This window comes from Acipenser ruthenus, chromosome 11 (assembly GCF_902713425.1).
Source record: "Acipenser ruthenus chromosome 11, fAciRut3.2 maternal haplotype, whole genome shotgun sequence".
Classification (NCBI taxonomy): Eukaryota; Metazoa; Chordata; class Actinopteri; order Acipenseriformes; family Acipenseridae; genus Acipenser; species Acipenser ruthenus.
In genome coordinates this window covers 35,867,224-35,891,847 of record NC_081199.1, presented here as the reverse complement: position 1 = coordinate 35,891,847, position 24,624 = coordinate 35,867,224, and the positions used below count along the sequence as shown (strand labels likewise).

At 36.0% G+C, this 24,624-nt stretch overlaps 1 protein-coding gene across 2 annotated transcripts in view; it reads right to left on the bottom strand.

Annotated features, from left to right (window-relative positions):
• The window catches only part of LOC117426516 (thrombospondin type-1 domain-containing protein 7B-like), a 144,357-nt gene that overhangs the window by 9,837 nt on the left and 109,896 nt on the right, over window positions 1-24,624 (bottom strand). For both annotated transcript variants that reach the window (XM_034044162.3, XM_059033829.1), the window contains exons 15-20: window positions 23,857-24,120; window positions 23,030-23,208; window positions 4,598-4,731; window positions 2,962-3,115; window positions 659-800; window positions 445-560 (exon numbers count right to left, since the gene is read on the bottom strand). In XM_034044162.3, coding sequence (XP_033900053.3) covers window positions 445-560; window positions 659-800; window positions 2,962-3,115; window positions 4,598-4,731; window positions 23,030-23,208; window positions 23,857-24,120 — 989 coding nt within the window. The remainder of the gene's footprint in view (window positions 1-444; window positions 561-658; window positions 801-2,961; window positions 3,116-4,597; window positions 4,732-23,029; window positions 23,209-23,856; window positions 24,121-24,624) is intronic.

Here is a 24,624-nt window from a genome sequence, read left to right as displayed (position 1 = left end):
AAATAAATTCCTGGATGGGACAAACAATGAACGTGCTGCATATAATAAAAGCTCTAATCGATTTCTACGCCTATATAGCTTGGCAAAGTGGATGCAAAACATGCAATCTCAATGTATGGGCAAGTCTTCACACCACAGAGACAGAGAATGTCAACAGCAACTGCTGGGGGATGTTGCATGTTTGCCTTTAACAAATGACAGCACTCCTTACCAGTACCACCATTTACTTAGGTTTATTTAATGTTTAAAAATGTCTGCGAAATCTTAATTTTATTCCATAACCTGCCCGGGGAAAATTCTCAGAGATTCAAGTAGACCCCTAATTATAACACATAGGATGGAATTAGTAAATGAAATGCCAAATAAAGCATACAACCTGTTTGTTAACAGTCAAAACCTTTAATTAGCTTAAAGGTCCAACAGTCACATGTTTTAAAAAGTTACCTGCTTGCAGTATCTCAACTCAACCGACTTCCCATCACTTTGGACACAGTCTAAAAGGCGGGTTCGGGTTCCCTGTCCACACACAGCATTATCACTTAACTGACAAGTGCTCCAGTCTGATTTTATGAAACAAAATGATGTCATTATTAGATTAACAGATTAGCATTATGCAGAAGTGGATATCACATTACTGAGACCTAGAGAGAAGTTATACCTGTGACATTGTATTGATAGGTGAAGCAGTTTGTGTTGAGAACACAGGACTGATTTTGAGAGTCTTCAGGGCAGTTGTTGTCAGCTGTTGGGAACCTTAGGGGATGTCTTGTCCTTTCTTGAACACTTTTTGGATCACATGGCTGAAAACAAGTACTTTTTTTTTATTGTTCAGTAGCTATTAAAAATAAATATGCATATACTGGTACAACTATTTTGATGAATAAATGCAAACCGAACTCTTAGACAATGTTATTGATGATAAATAGAATGACCCAAGCAGACACAGGCCCGCCACTAGACATATGCACCATGTACCGTAAATGTTAATAATATATATATATATATATATATATATATATATATATATATATATATATATATATATATATATATATATATATATATAATCAGCTTTTTGCATCACAGTGTTATGCTAAAACTGGAAGATGTAGAGTTCCTCCCAGCTGTTGCTGTACTTTGCATGCATGCCATGGTAAAATATTTGAAATCAAACTATAATAATCCCCAAACCAGTCTGAATGTATCAAAAGGAATTCAGCATCAGTGCTGACCCAGAGCCAGTTCATTGGGTTATAAAATAATAATGATGCAGATATAGACCAAAAACTACGCAGTTCCAGCCACCACAGAGTCATACTCAGAGAGATGTGCACCACATGCTAAAATAAACCAGCCTTCTGATCGACAAATTTGTTTATGTTTTTGGGGGGCTGGTGGCAGGCCTGAGTAGACATATTTACTGTTGTTGTTTGGTGAGGTATTATTAATGTATAGGTCAAAAATATCAATAGAAATTGTATTGTTAAATAATTTATTACACCATTATTCCTTCATGAAAAAAACTGGTAAATGGTTAACTGATCTAATCTGATGGAGAAACAAGATTATCAGTGGCAGCAATAAATAAATAGTGATTTTCTACACACAATTATACACTGCATTTGAAAACAGTATTTTGTGCTTCTGTGAACATGGCAGCATGTTATGGATTTCAATTTGTCAGAGCTGGATTCCAGCACTTTGAGCTGATAATAAAGTGCAGCCTAAACCTCATTTAAATCAAACATGATAAAGGCCATGAGTAAAGGTAATACAAAACACAAGTACCTATATATTCTCATAATGCTTATGACATAATTATTATGACAACAGTATATTGATGGTCAAGTACAACTAGTTAAGTACAATCTGTCAGTTACACCCCATGTATAAAATATATGGACAGTTGCTTTCTCGGAAGTATACATAATTAAAACAAAAACCTGAGATCAGAGAATGCATTTCTACACAGACAAGCAAGAATAATAAATAAATAAAAAATGTACAAACCATCAATACACCCACTATACTGTATAATGATTTCCATTACATGCTGATTTGAACTCGGCTCTTGCCAAGATAAGCACCAACTAAGATGTAGCTTTACAGTATACTAATGTGATCCATCTGTGTCTCCATCCATTTGTGTTTCCTTCCATCTGATGATGTAGATATCCTTCTGCCTGGTGTTGATAGTTGAAGTGTAATGCTGGCTCCAGGGATCAGCTTATTTTGCCTCCCCAGCGCATCAACACACACAACGGCTGTGATGCTGGCTCCAGGGATCAACCACAGTGCGGTCTCCGCAGCACATGAGCATGACAACCATCTGGATTGAGCTAAGTAGGATACATCTCTGGGGTCTTCAAGTGGGCACCTTCCATCCTCTGTGTTTCGTCGACTAGCCCACAACACCTCAAGATGGCTCGACGGTGATTCTGGCGTCCCGGCATCACCCCCCTCCGTCCCCCACTCAACTCAACCCAGCTTTCTTACCCGTACATCAGCTTTTCTTTCTTTCTATTGTGCTTGAGATCACCAGCCAGAATCTTTCCATCTCAACCACAGCCAGTTGCTGCTCCTCTCTGCTGCTTCAAGTAAGTTTGAGACCCACTACCGACTGTACAGTATATAGTTAAATGAAACATGGCTGATATCCATTAATAATCTATTGGATAAGATTCTAAGTGGGCATAAGAATGTCTCATTCAGCCAGGGTGGACGGACTTCCATACAGTATATTAGGCTTATACTGTATCCCCCTTCCTTTATTACATCACTCTATCACAAGGTCACTCTAAGTACTCCTAGTGTGAATCAGAATAGGGGATTTTAACTCCTCTGCTAAGACAGCATGGTTTATTATAGCTCTTGATGAAGTGGTATCTGAAATGAAGCCAAGTGTGCCGTTCCTTGACTCCGGTGCTCAATTAAAAGCCATGGGATTCATTTGGCACTTACTTGTGGACATATACTCCACTCTCCCCACTGGGACATCACACAGTCACCTGGGCATGGGCGAAAACAGATCTGAGCCTCAAAAGGCATTTCTTCCTGATCACACAGAGTGTTATCCACAATCTCCCCAGGACTATCAGCAGTGTTATTTACACACCTAAAGAAAAAAATGGAATGTTACCAAAATGTTATAAAATGTTCACTTTGTAACTCATGTACAAATTAATGCCACTGCAATTGAGATTTAATGGACCAGAATAAAAAATGCTTTTCTTTTCTTTTTTTTTTTGTTAATGGAGTTAAAATGTCCTATTTTCAGGGCTCATAATAGTAATTCTTTTAAATTGATTTTTCTTGTGAGGTCTAAACAAACATTTGGTTTTATTTTATTTATTTTTTCAATCTGTATTGCTGCCTCAGAGAGACAAATTCAATCTGGTCTTCACAAGAACAAAGAGAAGCCAGCAGTGGTTCCCAACCCTGGTCCTGGGTACCCCCTGTGTCTAATGGTTTTCATTCCAACCGAGCTCTCAATTACTTAACTATACCCTTAATTGAACTGATAATTTGCTTAATTAGACCTTTTTAATTATTTTCAGCTCTTAAACAGTTGCAGAGTTCAAGTTACTTATAAAATGTTATAGCTAACTTGAAATCTGCATTTTTACTTCAATTAAGGGTCTAGTTAAGTAATCAAGGGCTCAGTAAGAATGAAAACCAGCAGACACAAGCGGTCCCCAGGACCAGGATTGGAAGCCACTGCTCTGGAGGACACAAGCTAAGATAAAAGTTAATCAAATATAGAGAGGTAGTTTAGGAATACATGAATATATCAAACTGGAAATCCCATACAGACAAATTACTACTTCTACAAAAAAATAAATAAATAGGCTAACAAATACTGTACAACCACTCCCTCGTTTTATCGGGGGCATCAGGGTCCAATATAAAACCTCTACGCAAGCCGTTTTTACTCATTTTATGTATAAAAAGCAGCACACCATTTTAATTCATACTGCGGAGGGTAATTGCTTCTCATCAACTTAAGTCTCCAATTCATGAGTCTTCCTCTCCTTTCTCAAATGCACAAACTGCATTGAAAGAATCCCATTCCCAACATAGGAGGCTTGTTGCTAGGGAGCTAACGTCACTACCCTGTGACTTTTGCTAGTGCATTGCTGCGACAAGTGAACACCTCGTTGGCTAAAATAAAAACCGCTTCAGCAAGTAGATATTTAATTTGCTTTGTGTTATTGTGCAATGCATGCATATATGATTACAGCATGATAGTAATTCTAAGTGCAATTGCCTATGTATATTGTAGCTAAGGCATGCACAGTTAGACTGTAAAAATGGGGAGCCAACTCCCGGACCGCGATATATCCGAATCCGCAGTATAGCGAGGGACGATATAACGAGGGGTGGGTGTATATATATATATATATATATATATATATATATATATATATATATATATATATATATATATATATATATTAGCTCAAAGAGCCAGCTGCCCATTTTTTATGAAAAATAAAACTGTTAACGTTACAAAACAAGTAACAAGCAAATATGAAAATAAAAGGCAATATGCATAAACACAGGTACAGATAGAAGAGGTATTAGTAATATTTCTTACTTGACTTTTCTACTCTGTACTCCTTCTCCACAATCCAGGGCTTTGTCCACACCATTGACTGTGCATGCAGACCAGGGATCAGTCACCCAAAGATACTGATTGCATTCGCTGTAACACGGGACTGCCTCATACACCTAAAATATGAAAAACACATATCATTTATTATATGAACATACATAGAGAAAGAAAGAAAAGCAAGCTTCCAGTTGATCTAGTCAATATGGGAGAGAAATCAGAATACCAGAAGTATAGTAAGCTTGGCTTGTTCAGGCATCTTCTTTTTTCTTAATAGTTCTGGTATTCATATCTTGTCTGTGCAATGGAAGACCTGGTGTCCGTGCGGTTTATTGGGTTTTAAAATGTTTGTTTCTTTTAGTTTTGATACAAGTTATATGGCAAAATGTTGACATTTGAGCAACATTTAACAACCATTAACAGTAAATACAAAATTCTAAAGGTATATATTGCATATTAGTTCATGTGATCACCCAAACATAGCCCCAGTCCTTACCTTAATCATTATTACCAGTTTTACTAAGTAGCAGTGACCTCATTAAATGACTGTGATTACTGGTAGTAGTTGCCTAGTCAATATAAAACTTGATCAACATTGCTAGTCTGTAATAATTTTAAACCAGAGAGTCTTTTCTAAGTATGTCTATAAACCTAAAAAAAATACTTAATAATGACGCTGTCTGGTCGTCAGATGATAACCGTAACGTTGGAAATAAAATTAGCTTGTATTCGTGTTTTTTTTTTGTTTAATATTTCAATTGCAAAACATTGTACGGAAAGAGATAAAAACAAACATGGCAGCTTAAAGTGATAAGTGTATAAACTGCATATATCTATGTTTTTCTGGCTCATTGTCTATCTAGCATGTAGTTCACATACTGTACTCACTAGTTGAAACAATCTTTTAAATAGTATTGCTTCGCTATATAGCTGGACATGGTGTAATTATTTTTAACTAATTTACAAGGTAATGACTGTCAATGTATTGAAAAGTGAAGACAAATAGAACACACACATCATAATGCTGCCCGCTTGCTAATTATTGTACTGAAGAGTGTAATTTAAAGTGCAAGGTTATTCATCAGAAACGCTGCTTTCACACATTGAGATTTCTGAATGATACAGTGAAGCACTTTTAGATATGCTGGCATACCATTGTTCACAAAGGGCATCACAAATGATGTCCTTTCAATTACAAAATATGTTTTAAATGTGTTTTTGCAAATATCACTTTAAATCCAGTCACCTCCAACCTACATAACCTTCCTTCCAATAGGTCCCCATGCTTCGCCATGACAGTACACATGGGACACTATAGGGTCGTTTGTGATTATCTAAACAGCCGCTTATTCAAATACCGCCATCCTTTTAACTCAGTAATAATCCAACTGCCGTATTCTCTACTACGGTGATTTATTACCTTCCTTCATAACATCATTAAATACAAAAAATACAATGACAGGATATTAAAGGTTCACCAGTTTTAGAGATATTAAGCTTTGCCACTGTACATAATTTGTTATGCTTATGGCACCTTGGGTCGCATTCATAAAGTAATACTGTACCAGTAAATGTATAGGACCTCAATGCAATTACTGACACAGTAATACCTTATGAAAATAGTCCTTATCTGTATGTCAGAATTCCATTATCTGCAATTTCCATCCTGTGAAACATACATTTCAGATAACTTTGTGCTTCTTTTTTAATCCAATGTATTTTATATTTGTATAAACTCTCCATCCCCCAACACACACACACACACGCACACGCACGCGCACACACACACACACACACACACACACACACACACTTCTAATTAAAGTTTCTGCCGTTAAGGGGGAACTTCTTTAAAATGACAATACACTAGGTCAGCTCACTTATGAGTGTTATTGCAAAGGTTTAGTTACTATTCAAAAATAATGAAATCCCATGATTCTTTGTAAATGTCAGAATATGACATTTGGATAGAATGCAGATGAAAATGCAATATTGCTGTAGTGAACTGTATATTATTTTCTTACTCAAAGCAGATATTCAAATGAAATAACTAATAATGCAAGGGTGGGCCAAAGAGAGGACATAAGGTTATCAGGCTTACCATATCTTATTTTTCATGTGTGGACTTTTATTCAAAACAGTGCGGTACAAATACAGAATAAGTGCCACTAACCTGAGCCTTTGTAGATGTCCATATTAGCAGTACATGATAAGCAGAAGGGGAGAGAAAATGTTTTATCCATTAGCTTGGTCGATATATTCTTAATAACAGCTCTATCTTATAGTAGATAGACTAACATGTTTTTGCCTAAATGTTTATTATGTGTACTTTTACAGGACGTGTAAAGGACACCTCATCTTATAAGGAAAATCAATCCAAATATATTGAAATTTGGATAGATTGATGGACATGTTTGTGGCAGTGTTTAATTATACTGTAGGTGCTAAAAGCTTTTAGTAAGGCTCTATCAATCACAAATCAACTTTTTCTTGAACAGTATAGTTTATGAATAACTTAGAAATAACTACAAATATACAACAAGGTTAATTATTTCCTAGACTAAACACTGCTATTCAGTGGTGTAGTGGTAAATAAAAAAGTGGGTAAATGCCCCAGTTTGGTGGAGTTGAACAGATAGATTGAACAGATAAACATGAACAGATACATTGTTAGTGGCCCTCAGAGCCCAACCAGAGCCCCCCCACCCACCTCTCATACAGTTATTTCACCTCTCAGGTGCATATAGTCACAGACCCGACGCTACACTTCACGTGAACAGTTCTGTGAGCATCCTTTTGCGGGCTAGGATGAAGGCTACTTGCACTGCCCTGCAGGTCCAGTGCGCCTAACAACAGAACATAAACAGCCAATCACAGAACAGTCACACACACACACAAACAGAACACCCAGTCCAGTGGCCACGCCCCCTGCTCGCGCCACAGTTCTGAATGAGAGCTCTCAGCTGTCAGTCTCGCGCGCAGCAACAGAACACAGATGCTCACCATTAAAATATCTTGTCTTTAAACAAGGATTTGCATATCACAGGAGAGTAGAAATGAGTAAACTGTATCCCTTATATAAGAAGTAGGTAAACACTATATTGTCCAAATTAAAAGTGGGTAAACACTGTTTAACTGCGTATACCCTCGACTACACCAATGCTGCTATCTTTTAGATACAGACATGTTATTGTATGTACCTTAAGATTCACTGTTAGATGTGTGATTTGCATTACCCACAGTGGTGCCCACAGTGTCAGTATTTAGAACGGCCAATCAATTGAATAGCCCCAGTTTGAAAATTATATTTTTCAATTATAAGGATGGCAAAAATAGCTGCATTCATACTTCTTATACTGACGTTTTAGTTCAAAACACTAAGAGGTAGTGGCATTAATCTTTTCCTAAATGTCCTTTTTCTTTCTCTGCATGAAAGATTTACAGTTAAAGCAATGGAGAGCCATTGACTGTAAGACCCACAGCAGAAGCTTATATGTATAAATCTCTTTAGAATCTCATATAAATTGCACCATTACTGTCGTTGTGCCTCCAGACTTGATAGAAATCAATTGTGTACTGGATCAACTTACAAAGACAAATGTCACTTCCTTGATAGGCTTTTATAGACTTACAATTTAGTATAATCACATCTAAAAAAAAATAAAAAAATTACAAATAATAATAAAACAAAAAATCAACAACCTACTTAAGTTTCTCCTGAAATACAGTCATGATCTCATACTAAAGGCATACAGTTTTTCTGGGGCATAGCATCTGTAATAATGGTACAGCATCTCTGAGATGAGCATAAGCATTTGATTTGTCATAGATGCCTATACAATATGTAATGAGCAGTGTTGTGTGATTCTGACCTGTGATCAGATTAAAAGCTCTATAACCACAGACATTAAGGGTTCCTTTTCTTTGTGGGTGGTTTCGTGTTTATTTAGCCAGAAAGGGTTCACATTTTGCACTTGAATAAAATCTATAATACTAAGACCTTTTAGAGAGTAAAATTAAATTCATACATTTACTGTAGCGTGTAGAAATATACCTATAATACATTTTCTTACTTGGATCTGCATTCACTAGACAAAAGTGTGTGTTGTCAGAGTTTTCCTTTTGAAATAATAATAAAAAAAACACTATTTCTTTTCACACATCAGTTTGGAAATATATATATATATATAGAGGAGGCAAGTGACCCCCATGCTGTCAGATTCACTACAGCTAATGGTGTTTGTCAGTAATCAAATACAGGCTTAAATTACTTATGCAATAATGTTTAAGGGATCTGCAAGCTCTTTTGTGGGTTGCATTATATTGATTTTGGTTTTATTACATATTTGTGTCCAATTGCTTTTAAAAGAATAGTCAAGGAGAAAGCGTTAAGTTAAATATACAGGAATATTGTACTTGTCTCCACACATTTTTTGATTCCATCTGGAACCTCAGGAACAATATCTCAAGCTTGACCTCAGTCATAAACTTGAACGCTGTATGGCAGTCAATAAAGCAATCTTCCTAATATTTCAAAGCATTTTCAAGCCGATCCTTAGTGACATTGCTCCCACTAAAGATTTATTATCATCACAGATCGATGTCAACCATACATCACGTGTTGTCGAATCAGCAGATTAAAATGGAAGCTGCATTTCTTTGAATTAATTCCCCAATAATATTTCCCATCACAGCCATTACAATACATCAAGCTATGAATCATCTGCTATGGAAAAGTGTGCTTGCTGAACGAGTGCTGCTAAGGCACCCAGTCACCAAGCACTTATGTAGCATAGCAACAACAATCATTCATTTTTCATATCTGCTTGAGGTGATGAGTGAATGTTTATATTTTTTACCATTAGACTTGAATTTAACATTGGAATTCAAATTCTTATTTTAAAAAGCTCACTAAAACTAAACTTTCAAATGTAAAAGAAGGAGCTAATGTATGCTATCTTTTCTGTATCTTGATCTGTGTTTTAAATGTTGATAAAAATGTGGTTGCATTGTATTTCTTTCTCTTTCTCTTTCTCTCTTTTTATTGTATTTATAAAATCACAATATGCAGTGTAATAAACCAAGAGCACTAGTTTAATAATTTTACATAAAATGTGTATTGTACTGTGTAGGAAGATGAGGACATGGACCAGAAAACAGATTTATTGTCATTTTACAAAAAATGCTCCCAACTGAACTTTTGGCATAAAGAATTTGCTAATCCAATTCTAGCCAAGGTCTCTCATACATTCACAGCAGGCGAGTCTAGCATTCAGTGATTGCTGTGAAAAATGTTTTTCTCAAAATTAAATGTACTCCTCTGGAGAACATGTTCTTATGTAGTATCTGTGATAGAACAAACAACTTTGTTAAAGCTGGTGATGATGCTGTTCCAAGAAACTCAGCTGATGATAATGATTTCCATTACACGAGAGTAGATGTTAAAACTTCATGCTGATTTGAACTCGGCTCTCGCCAAGATAAGCACCAACTAAGACGTAGCTTTAAAGTAAACTAATGTGATCCATATGTGTCTCCATCCATTTACGTTTCCTTCCATATGATGACGTAGATATCCTTCTGTCTGGTGTTAATGGCTGAAGTGTAATGCTGGCTCCAGGGCGTGCTGATCCAGACCACAAGACAATATCTGGTCGAAGGTTAGTGGTGGCAATCTCAGGTGGAAAAATAAGCCATTGACCAACATCTGCCAGCATTTTCCAGTCTCTAGCAGCTTCCAGTTGTCCTGAGCAAGGCTTGGTTTTAACACCATTTCTTGGTGGTTGCTGTCCTGGGCGGAGGAATGTTGTCTTTTGTGTGTAATGTTTTGATGGAACAGGTGGCAACTTATTGGTCATGTTACGCTTGTCTTCCAATGCTAAGGCCAAACATCGCAGCACCTGGTCATGGCGTCCTTGGCTAAGAGCACCCTTACATCCTGTCAAAATGTGCCTTAATGTTGCAGGTGATGAACACAAAGGACATGAGGGATCCTCTCCTACCCAGAGGTTTAGGTTCTGTGGTGATGGGAGAACATCATATGTTGACCTGATGAGGAAACTGATCCTACTCTGTTCCATTGACCATAGGTCTTGCCAGCCAATCTTGCGTTGTTCCACACTCTCCCATCTCATCCATTCTCCCTGCTTGGCCTGGGAAATGGCCTTTATATGCATCGGATAGCCCTGTATGGTTTTCAGATAACTAATAGTTTCTTGATAGACACTGTAAAACATTACATCAGAGAGCCCCATGGGTGTACAGCGGTGAATATCTATTTATTAGATACAGGTGTTCACTCTATTGTACTAAATCAGATAATTTGAAGATAAAAAAATGTTATAATTTTCTGGGATTAAGAAATGAATATGTATATACTTCCAATATGACATTGTCTCTAATTATAATTGGCTTTCTCACTCAACAATGTTAACATTGCTGTCTGCCTCCACCAATGACCATACTTCCCCATAATTTTTGTTTAAAACCCATGAACACAAAGCAAACCTACAGACATAAAAACACACACACACACCAAAAAAACCTCTTTGAGGTGTCTAATGGTTGTATTCAGAGTTGTTGCCCTAACTAGGTACCGCAAATGTACTGTACTAACAAGACTGTTAAGATTAGGTTTTAATTGTGGTTTGGCCCATTTTGTTTTCCAAAAATGTAGTATATTAAAATTGAGCTGGGTGATGTTATTAATAATGTTGCATCCTATGGTCAATATTAATTATTTTTTATATGTGTGTGTTTGAATGCAATGAAAGGAATGACTGTATTCCATGTATGAACCATACAGAATGTTGATATAAGAGAAGATTTGCACACTAAAAATGCAAACATTTGGGAATGTTTGTAAACAAGCAAAAAATTCAAGGGTCAAACTGTTTTTACAAGACATCACACATTCTAGAGTCCAAAATTTAAGCTCTTATTATTATTTTTTTTGGTGATGTTAGATATAGCTCATATACAGTAGCATACAGTATACTGAGCTAACTTTTCTAACATAACCAAATACTAAGAACCAAGTAGCTCATGAATGAATCTGCTTATAGTACAGGCATTCTCAACTGGCAAAGGGCTGCTTTGCTATTGGAAGCTGTCCACGTATTGAAGCAAAGCAGCCCTTTGCCAGTTGAGAATGCCTGTACAATACGCAGATTGATTCATGAGCTACTTGTAATTCATGGGGACACATCACCTACATCGAATTAACAACATAAGATACTAACCTGCAAATATGCATATACAAATTATATAAATCTTTCTGCATATTATAAATCAGTGGTTTACAAGCCATGAGTTAAAGTTCTTGAAAGAATTGACCAACAGTGATCATGACCTTCTTACAGTATTATAATTCAAATTGATAAAATCACCTGGGGGAATAGGCATTAGACAATAAGACTGTTGTTGTATTTTCCAAGCAAAGGGACAATTCAAACTGTGGCGATGCTATATTTCAAATACACATTGACTCTTGAACAATCCAATAGCTCAGGGGTGCACAACCTTATTTTTGTGAGGGCCAGATCACGAAAAATACAACTGGCCAAGGGCCAACATGCACAATGTAAAATGCAATTTACCACCAAATTTAAATCTTCAACAGCATCATTCCACGAATGAAAATTAAAAGTTGGGCTGTATCGGTGGCATCGTTGCTTTCATCCACAGCAGCAGAGAAATACATGATATTTTTGCATTTGCTTTTTAGCTGATCATAGCTCTTTCCAGACATGTCTGCTATGTGTCTCTGCATAGTTATTCTGGAAAGATAAACTTTCTTAAAGGACTCTTCTTTGCAAACAGCATCACATATTTACATCAGGCAGTCTTTTACAAATTCCCCATTGGTAAAGGGATGTGATGATTTTGCAATTAGCTGTGCGACGTTGAAACTTGCTGTTGTAGCAGCTTCAGATTCCTTCTTTTTCCATTCAAAAACACCTTGCTGTCCCTGTAGTTGTATTTTGAGAGACTCTTTTCTGTCTACTCTGGGTTAAATTTTCTGTGTTCAAGATCAATTTTTCTTTTCTTACTTGTACATGACTTTGACAGAGATATATTTTCAGTAGCTAAGGAGGCAGCCTACCGTAATTTTGTGAAAGCATAAAAATATTTTACCTAAAAAATAATCGCTGAGCAACAACCATAAATGTGAACCGCTGTCTTCCGTTTAGCATCAGCAGTGTAAAGGAACTTTCCCCTAGAAAGTGTCCTGAGGGAATCAAATGATTCTAGGGCATTTGCCATTTACTCCCACCTTTCACTTCCAGAGCTCGGCAACACTACGAAATCAAGCCCCCCTGTCCCTAACCCAACCCCAACTCTAACCTTAAGAAACCTCTGCCTAAAAACCTAACCTCAAACCCTAAACCTAACCATTAAGAATCATCTGATACCCTCAGGACACTTTCTAGGGGATATTCCTGTGTGCTGCTTTAGGCATTCAACTGGTGCCTGTTTCCGAACCTTACGTCATGCTTTCCAAGGTCTACTGTACTGTATTACTATTGGCTAACATGACAGAATCCCACCCAAATGGGATGGGCTTGTGTATATTCCAAGCACTTCTAAACTTTAATCGCCTCTGTGTGTCAAGTTATACTGTAATTATATTGGCTAACATGAAGACATATTGAGGCGTTTACCACTCACACTCACTGTTAGTAGACTGGGTGTGAGTCACATGTGGGTTCTCTCTTTTGACCACTACTTGTTTCCAGTGTGCGGTGGTTGATGTAGAACTTTTGATTTATTTATTTTTTGACAGTATATATTTTCTTAAAGGCGCAGGCCGTTTTCGCATTTATAATATAAAAGTCCTTACGGGCTGTATTAAAGCAGTCAGCGGGCCGTGTGTGGCCCGCGGGTCGTATGTTGTGCACCCCTGCAATAGCTAATGAAGACAAAATGCTAAATCAGATACATATGTTTATACTGTTTGTCTTTTTCATCTGTCAAGCTTTACACACCTGTGTGTCATTTCCAAAAATAATCACAAGCTGCTAAACACAAGCACCCTTACAGTGTCAAACTAAGAACTCAACAATCCACTTAACAGGGATATAACAAAAGTAACATTTCTGAAGTATGTTAATTGACAGGATGAAGATTAGCAATGTACAGCAAATGCTAAGTATGTGGTTCATTAAACCATCAGCACTGAAGTATTACACACATCCTGTCATTATAGTTATATGCACAGCAAGCAGCAGAAATACAAGCCTATTTACAGACTTAGAGTGAAAGGATGATTTTTAACGTATTTGAATATGTGGTAAAAAAAACTGTTTATCACTTTTAGGTTAATTCATATTGTCTAGAAAAATTTCCCCGATTACTAACAGATACAGCTAATCAGCTTGAAAAACAAAAGAACTCTGAATCTCATCAAACCTATTTATTAGTTTATGAAAGAGCCAGCAAATATCAGAGGGGCTTATACATGTAATTAAATCTGAACCTTAAGTCAGTCAATAACATGTTTTACATGCTGCAAATATCAATCTTACTTCCTCTCTTCCACGTGTGTTGGTGCTTCAAAAATTGAATGTATTTTCCATAAATTGATGATCTCTAAGAAGATAATACTGGCCACTTCATCAAGCTAGCTGAGAATAAATTAGCTTGTCTCGATGGCCAAATTGAATTGAAGGTAAAGGCCATTTTAAAGATATACCAGTGTTGATTTTTGAGTAACAAAAAAAGTACTTGGTAACAAACAAATTATAAACAAGCTAGTACTTGGTTCTACCTTGTTTTTTTTTTTTGTAATTTCCTTAAACATTTTTGTTTTTGAGTAGACACTGTTAGAATACAGTATCTTGACCCAGGTATCCACACAATACATTTCTGGTACAGTTAAATAATCACAAACTTTTTCACATATACTATTCCACAACCATCCATATAATCATGAGAGTGTTTTTTTGTTTTTTTTTATGCTCAAGTGCAACACCTAGACATTCAAGGCCAGTCACATAAAACACAATACTACTAGATGTCACAGACAAATAGTTAAAATACTCCCCTGTAACTACCACTATGTTTAAAAAGTTTTGACAGTATCATGGGGAAATTTACTGGCAGTAACAAATGCAAGTAACAGGACACAATGGATACAAATTATTCTGTCTAACATTTGAATTCATTTTAGGATCCTCACTCACTATTCTCAGTATTAATGAAAATGAAATAGGCCTGGGGGCACAAAAGAGAATGTTTGGAAACCCACATTTTCTCTCCACTGCAAACAGTCCAAAAGCTATTGTATGGTAAGCCATTTTAATGTTCAATATTGGGAACTACTGTTATTGAATGTAATCATACTATCATAACATATTTCTTTTAAAATAAATGCTTTCTGATTGTTGACATTTAATTCCTAATGAGTTTCTAATATATGAAAAAGACAGTTCCCAGCTAAATTAAGGTAAAAATAATAAGGCAGTCTGTGGCGGGGTACCCGGCCCCGTGCGTATTTTGTGTTTTATGTTGTCTGTTATATGTATTGTAGTGGTGCACAGAGTGTGGGTTATGTAGCACAGGTGATGTAAAATATATATTTGTATTTAGACACTGGGATTGCACAATCACTTCACATGCAGATTAAAGTGGGTATTAGTAAATTATGTTTGGTGAGGAGAGAACAGGAGAGAACGTAGGGAGTAAGCTTTAAAACTGAAAGTAAACAATTGCTACTCGTGCTGGCTTTAAAGCAGCAAGACACTTGTTTGATTTAGTGTTCACTTTGTTTGTCTGTTTGGTTTGGCCACCGTGCCATTTTGTTTGTTCAGTGTTTTGTTTTCTGTTTAAAATTTTAGAATAAACCGGCGCAAGCAGCGCTTTCTTTACCCCAGCACTGTTGTCTGTGTCCACTGTCTTCCTAGTCTGATGTCACCAACAGCCAGCCTGTTCACACAGTCCAACTAATGTGATACTTCATTATGTCCCCCAACATTAGAAAACTTTTACAACAGATCCCTATGAATTCCTCCATTCACTGCCCCTGAAAAACAGGCTATCTACAGATGTACTATATTAACCATTTTAAGGTTGATTTTCCATTCCTTTTCCTTACAAGTGTTAAACTGCCAATGCATTTTGTTTATATTCTCCTACCCAGTTGATGTTATAAAAAGGTGAAATCACAGGTGTTGTTTTGAAAGAGCTATATCTGCATACAGTAAGGTAATGTTTGACTGCTACGTTGTATACATTTAATAAGAGAAACATAATTTATAAAATTGTGACTTCTGGGTGACATACAGCTCTGCAGATGATTGTGATAAGAGGATGATTTCAAAAAGCGTTAAAAGCTATTTTAAATGTCCTAAAGACCGCTCTGGGTGAACACAGTACGATTCATTCTTTAACGAGTTCAGAGGATCTAATGTGATACAAACTCTATGGAAAACACATTTTAAAAACACAAAAGAGAATCTCAAAAGTTCCACACCATAACACTTTGAAAAAACTCACGATTTTCGCTTTTTGCAGACTGATTTATTGAGCTTCTAAAATTATTTAGTGTCTATCACCACCAAGCCTTGACCATTTGCAATCATTTAAATACAACACCATAAATAAGCTAAACATAACATACTTTTTTTATCTATTCAATAGCAGAGTCTGGAGACTCTAGATAATAGTCCACATAAATCATATGTTGTTGTTAGTAAGCCTTTAGTTTGATGTGCACAAGAAACAACAAGGTATTTAAGATGACGCAAGGATCTTTCCTTCACTTGCCACTCCTCTGCTTAATTTCTCAAGACTCCACTGCAGGCATTTACTGTCCCATGCCTCCAACAGCATCTCCCTGATACCATATGTTCAGCCAGGTGGGTAACAGGAGGTTTAATTGGTTCAATTAAACAATTATGAACAAGGTTGAAACCATGTACCTGGTCTGGAATGGCCAGAGTTGGCCATTCCTGATACAGTGGCATCTTTTGCTTTGTATAATAATTTCTACTCTAGTAATAGCTTGGTCATATCAATAAGAACAGTTTAGCTTTTGCTGCTAGATAATCAATCTATCTATCTATCTATCTATCTATCTATCTATCTATCTATCTATCTATCTATCTATCTAGGCTTCAGTGAGTTACAGGAAAATAATTTCATCCAGGGTTTCTGTGACGTGATAAATTACGAGATGGAAGGTCGAGTCATTTTATAAACTGTCGCAGAAACCCGAGATGGAATGGTTTTCCTGTAACTCACTGAAGAGGCCCATCTATTATTTTTTTATAATACATGGTTACCCTTGTGATGCTAATATTAAAGAAGAAGAGGTTCAGCAGTACATTTCGGTTTTTTTTCTTTTTTCTTTTTTTAAATAGTGTTTTTTCAGATGTTCTATGTCGTTTTCCGTTTAGTTTCTCTGAGATACGAATGTACCAGGTTTACATCTTTTTTTTTTGTTGTTGATCATTGATGAACATGTCTGTACTGTGGGTGTTGTCGAGTGATTGAAAACTAGACATTTTGTGTTTGAATTGAAAGTGATGGTCTTGAGGAGTCGAATGGGTCAAAATTCAAGTATATTTTCCTCTAGAGGAATTATCACTTTTTAATGTCACTACTGTGGTATTATCACTTTTTTTTCGAATGGCTCAGGATGCAAATATAGCCTTCATCCATGTATATATATATATATATATATATATATATATATATATATATATATATATATATATATATATATATATATATATATATATACACACACACACACACCCTGGTTCATATTCCCAAAGGGTAAAATAGGGTGCCATAGGTTAAAATAGACATTCATATACAAATACAAAAAGTTCTAATGGCACTTCAGAGTAAATTCCCCTATACTGTACATCTTTAACTGAATATTCTAATGTGGTTTTATACATGTGAAAATAAAATAAGAAAACTGAAAAAAGCTAAATCTGAACAGAAACTCAAATCTTCAAATGCTCATTGTTCCTCATGTACTGCATGAATCATTGAGGAATGTTTAATGCATTTTGAACAAAGTCCATTTTGATCATCGACATATATTTATATTTTTACTGACAGAATCCTCTTTTTTGTTTTAAACATTTCTAAAATGAATCAGTTGAGATTGCCAGAGGAATTAAATACACCTCCCAAAGGCTTTATTCAAATATTGTTTTTACAACAAAAGGCATTAAATACTTGGGTAGACAAGCTGAATTAATGACAGGTTCTTCATATGTTTATGTACCTATCTGCATATCTGACTATGATTAAAAAATAATCATTATATGCAGTATTTCCAAAATGATTCTCCTCATATGCTGGAAGATTGTCAAAAAAGTTTCCCCCCATGCAGTTACAACAGTTTAGGCTGCTTTTATCTAAAACAAAGTTGCTTTTTGCTAAACATTTTATCATTTTATTCTAATTGCGCTATGATGCATCCTGTTAATGTATTTGCATCAGTACAACTATTATAAAGAGATTAGAAAAACAATCCTATTCCCACTGGCCCATCAGTGAGTAATTTGTAAAATGACACTATTCATGAATATCTGTCTAATGTTCCACATAGATTCCAATCAGCTGGTACTACTTATGGGGGTAGGAGGGGGGTTTATGAAAAAAAGCACTTTAAATGCAGAATATATGTATATATTGTCTCTGTCAAATATTATTGAACAATTTTAAGCAGCTGTGACACCTGCTTCAGAAACATCTGCTGTTGGGAGTGTGGGGAACCCACAGCAGTGTCCACTGATAAATAGTACTGGCTGTCTGAAGTTTAGAGGGGGACATCATTTGCAAACAGGCTCAGATATACATTGGAGCGAGGTTAAGAGTGCAAACTATCATTTGCAAGCAGTCATTAGTGTACACAATTTAGCAATATTTAGAAAAGGAGGTAGTTTCCTACTCCTAAAAAAAAATAGCATCATCGTATCCATCTTAAATAGTTCTTCCCTGTCTACTCTATCTCTTTCCTAAAACACTTTTATTAATTATCTTTACTCTTTATAAAGTTTTTAAACCCTTTATATTTTTTTCAGCATAGGACCAATAGGAAGCACAATGTTAATCTTATTGACTCATTTTAGGTACTGTTGCGTGAAGAGGATTTAACCTTTGCAGAATACCAGATTATTGGCTTCTGATATATTTTAACAATATCGTCATAAAAATCTATATATTAGTGTATTGAATTTAATAAACAAATTGTAGTTAATGCTGCTGTTACACCACTATTATCAGTTTGATATAAAAATGGAGATGCACCACTGTGAGCAAAATAATGTGTATTCTATACCAGGAACAGATGTAGGGCTGTGGTTGGTGGATGCGATTTTATACAGCTACAACCTTATATGCAATAGCTATAGTTGTGCTATTTTTTTAATCCGTCATCTCCATTGTGTTATTATAATAAATATGAATATCACATTTCACAAATGCAAAACATGATTCTGATGTGGCAAATTGTTAAAAGTCTTTTTTTTAGCAGAGAGATACAGTATAATGGTTGTTAGCAGGTATTTAACCATATGTACATGTTTCTTGCTAAGAACATTTTTCAATATTTTTACACAGTATGGAACATTTGTGAAGCTGACCCCTAAAAATATATATCCCATTTGGAACCCATTCATATATAGCGAAAGCACAAAAACAATTTTATTAGCCCAATGAGAATATATGCTGTCGCAAAAGATTTAAGATAGGAAAAGTGTTCTTTGTCAATCTGTCATTTCATGAAACAGATGACTACAGATTGAAAAATATTTTACAACATACTTTTAACACATTTTACAACACATTAAAAAAAGTAATTAAAAAGTAAAATATTAAGAAAGCAATTGATCAAAGGTGAATTAGGAGGAGGAGCTCTCAAGACACTTTTATTGGGAGAATGTGACTTACATAAAACACTGCAGGAGCTCTGCTGTAGCCTCGCACAAACTCTAACCCCCAGGAGGGGTCCTGCTCTAAACTAACCTCCCATTGATGTGACCACACCTGGCTCCCCAAATTAACTATTGGGATCTACCACAGGGCGCCCCCACCCTTCTCCCATAAATGACACTGCAGCCTGATTGTGAAAAACTGCATCAATGAGGAATGACACTGTGCGGCCACCAAAGGCATGACAATTCTGCATCTGGCTCCAGTCAGAAACCTTGAACAGTCACATTACCGTCTTAAAATAACCATTTTCCATCTAAGAAAAAGCATAACCTGATCGAGTTAACGTAATACTCAGATATGACTATAGTGAATACAGTAGAAAGTTCAAGTCTCCAACTCCACATCATGGTGCGCTGATTCATCCTACCACATAACATTTGTACATTTATGGACCCATCAAGATGATCCATGCACTACTGAAGTCAAGCTTTTTTTATATATTGCGGTGTCATCAGTTGCATAATACTACAATTCTACATTAATAAAAAAATCCATGATGCATAACTAACTGTGCATGCTTCAGGTTGATTGAGCTTTCTCTCTACATACTGTACATTCAGTGTTTGGTTTGTTTTGTGTGTTGATTGATGCCTTTGAGATATCACAGTTTCAAATACACAGATATATCTGAAGTATGTGTCTTCTGGGATATTTTTTTAATTCTTAGTATCAGTTTTGGATACAGATGCTCCAAATGTTCGGCCACAATGATGTGCATTTCAAAGGGATACATGGTTGTTTCTACTTATTTTACATCCAACTAATTAACAAACAAACAAGCAAATTGTACCAAATACAGAACAGCACAGTCTATCAAGTGACATTTCACATTATTTAGACTTGTTCTACTTTCTACTCCTTTTGATTATTTTACAGGTATCCTGGCATTACAGCATACAATTTCAATTTTAAAAACATAAAAAACATGTGATATTAAAGCATCTAAAAAAATCTCTTAATTATTTTTTTCTGGTTTTAAAAAAAAGCAAATACATGTGTAAAACCCTGATTTAATATTAGGGTTTCCAAATATTATTACCTTTGGTTCAGGATTTGATAGCAATGTAAAGCATGTTAATTTCGGAACAGTTTTAACAGAATGGTGAGCAGCAAGGTAAACCAAGGCAATCTATCATATGAAACATCTAAGCTAGCTGTGATGTTTATGTAATTTGATAAACGACATCACCATATTCCAAAATAATTAGTAAGGTTTGAACTACCAGAGGAGGACGGTGCTTTGATCTATAATGTGTACCTAATTCCATGTGTATTTTTTTTATTATTACCGCTTGTCAACACCTCAAGGGGCAGAAATTGGATTTTAGTCAAAAGTGAAGAGGAGAGAAGGGGGGTTGATAACAAGGATTATATTACTAATGTGATCTGAAATTAGTTTTTGTAAAAAATAAAGAGTATGAGGGAGAGGGACTGCTTTTAACATTTCAAATGTTCCTATTTTTATAATATAAAAATAAAACAATAGTTTATTTCTGAGCCAATAATCAAAATACATAAGCAACACAGAAAAGAAGATATACATATACTGTATATTACAAATGTTCCATTCATTTTCTTTTGATTATACAAATCAGTTTTTTTAATCTACACTTCACATACACACACACACACACACACACACACACACGTATATACACTGCTGTGCAAAAGTCTTAGACATATTGCATTTTTCTACTCTGATGCATTATGAACATCAACAATTTACTCAAAGCCTATACTTGTGATTTCTACTATTATAACACCCTTGACTTGCATAAAGAAGGAAAAACATTAAGTGAAATAGCTCACATCACTTGATTTTCAAGGTGTGGTATCCGAAGCAAGGATAGAGAAATATATCTGTAATTGACAAACCCAGGACTGGAAGACCCAAAATGCTGTAGAACAAGGATGAGCAATATCCTTAAGGAATAGAAAGAACACAAGCATTTAATTGACAACAGAACTGGCAGAAGTCACAGGTGTCATTGTCCATCAAATCAACAATACGAAAGTCACTCTTGAAATCAGGACTTAAAGGATGTGTTGCAGTAAGAATACCTCTGTTAAAAAAGGGGAACAATTCCAAAAGGCTAAAATATGCGCAAAAACACAGAAATTGGACTATGGAACAATGGTCAAAGGTGCTTTGGACTGTTGATGGATGGACAACGACACCTGTTCCTTCTGCCAGTTCTGTTGTCAATTTAACGCTTGTCTTCTTTCTATTCCTTAAGGAGATTATCTAAGTATTGCTCATCCTTGTTAGACAGCTTTTTGGGTCTTCCAGTCCTGGGTTAGTTTTTTCAAGAGAAAGGGCATGTAATTACTGTATTCAGCATGTAAGTGTACATTCTTTTCTTCTTCATTTCTTTACTGTTTTCTTTTAAACATACCACAGGGGGAATTAGTGTTGGTGTAATTTATGTTTGTTTTGTGTGCTTTTTGGAGTTGTTATGTTCGATCAAATGATTGTTTACAGACGGGTGCTCGATTGAGACTTGCTGCCTGCCTGACTTGTATGTGTCCTCTGTGCGTGACCATTGTTGGTAGCATCACATGACCCATTTGTTTACTTTCTGGTTTGTGTTTAATAAATCCTGCACGCCTGTGCCGGCTTTTCAACTCCAACTCCTCTGTCCTGCAATGCAGTTACTTGTCATGAGTAACTTGTCACAATACCGTTTAAATGTTGATCAATGTGAAGGAATTTTCATAAATGTAGTATATATTGATGTTCAATTCAAATTTGCCGATTTATCATTATTCTGATACAGAAAAATGCCAAACCCTATTGTAGTGAACACCCTGATATAACGAATATTTCTCCAGGTCCCAGGGGAGTTTGTTTTTGTGAAGTTAGCCTGTATATATATATTATTATTATTTATTTCTTAGCAGACACCCTTATCCAGGGCGACTTACAATTGTTACAAGATATCACATTATACATTATTTCACATTATACAGATATCACATTATTTTTACATACAATTACCCATTTATACAGTTGGGTTTTTACTGAAGCAATCTAGGTAAAGTACCTTGCTCAAGGGTACAACAGCAGTGTCCCCCACTGGGGATTGAACCCATGACTCTCCAGTCAAGAGTCCAGAGCCCTAACCACTACTCCACACTGCTGCCCACACTGCTACTCCACACTGCTATATATATATATATATATATATATATATATACACAATTATTCTGATGATTATATATATATATATATATATATATATATATATATATATATATATATATATATATATATACTGTATATACACTCACATTTCAAGAACTACTGTGTATGCTTATGAAAATACAATCAGTACTATTGCTAGCAGATGAAGCCAGTATTTATCTTCCCTCACTTGATGTTCCACTAAACCAACAACAAAAAGAGGGTCATCATGTCTGAATTTCTTAAATCTGCATTGGCTTCTTGGTATACCTCACCTGATTCTTGAGGTCCAGTTTTGGGCAGGGTCGGCCTCCATTAAAAGGCTTCTCACGCAACCACTTGGACCTGACCTTTACCCCACTCCCACATGGGGAACTGCATGTTGACCAGCTTGACCATTCACTCAGCTTACAGTCAAATGGACAGGGAATTGCACAGCTCTCCTCGATGTAACCTGGAAGTAAATGTCCAAGTTTAGAACCCAGAATGAAAAACAAACCCAAATGAGTGGGTAGAGACCCAAGTCAGGCTCTGATTGAACTTTCATGTAATTGATTTGATTTGTTATTATTAATGTTGTTTTGTGCGAGTACAGTAGACCTACCTCAGCATTACAAAGTCACCTGAAGATGTTCAAATGATTGTGCTTTCCTGATTTGCAGTTGCTCTGGGTTAGACACAAATGGGGCAGCAGTGTGGAGTAGTGGTTAGGGCTCTGGACTCTTGACCAGAGGGTCATGGGTTCAATCCCCGGTGGGGACACTGCTGCTGTACCCTTGAGCAAGGTACTTTACCTAGATTGCTCCAGTAAAAACCCAACTGTATAAATGGGTAATGTATGTAAAAATAATGTGATATCTTGTAAGTCGCCCTGGATAAGGGCGTCTGCTAAGAAAGAAAGAAATTAGTATAAATGCATAAGCATGAAGTGAAGAGAAATATAAGAAACAGGTTGCGGAGAATAGCTACATGTGTGCAGGACTGAACTATAGATGACTGTGTAGTTACACCGACACCAGAGAAGGATACATACGTGTTGAGTGATACTGCATCATGACAACAAACATGTTGTAAGCTGTGCAATCCTACAAGATGACCTTACCTGAACTGCTACAAAGAGATGGGTCAACAAGTCTGCCATCCGGGTCTGAGCATGTACTGGCTCTGTAGCGCACACCCGGCCCACACTCATTACTATCTCCCTGGACCTTCATTCCCAGTTGTCGTTCAACTCTGCCTTCAGGAAGAATACAGTCAGACCAGTTCCCATAAGGCTGAGACACATATTCATCACAAGGACAGGGCTCCATCTCAACTTGTGGATAGAGTTCGGTGTTATGGCATTTTTCTCTTTTTTTACTTCTCCCTTTAAAAATAGAAAAGAAAAATGACATGTTCATTCTGTCCTTTCACAATCTTACAATAGCACTGTATAGGGAATACTGGTGTGTGATTCCACAGATAGTGTCCCACGAGGATACTGTAGCAGCTGCAGTATTATCTTATCCTTACATAGGTAAACCTAAGATAAGACAGCAGTACACAAATAATTGGTTTATTGTATGTGTTTCTCTATCTAGCAAAACAGTAAACTGCAAGTTGTGCATACATGGTTATTTTGCGACTTCTTCTCTTAAATAGATGTCCTTATACAATGCAATACAACATCCCATTGAAAGTTGCAATTTTTAAAAGGTTGGTGGATGAGTGCTACTTTTTGGTCAGACTTTTAGAAAACTCACACTGTATTATTATTTTTTTAAATCTTAGTTTAAATTTGAATTGTTTCCAAGCAATTCCAAATGAAGAAAAATAGACCAAAAAAAAGCAAACACTGTAATTTCAGACACAGCTGGGGTGTTTATCTGAC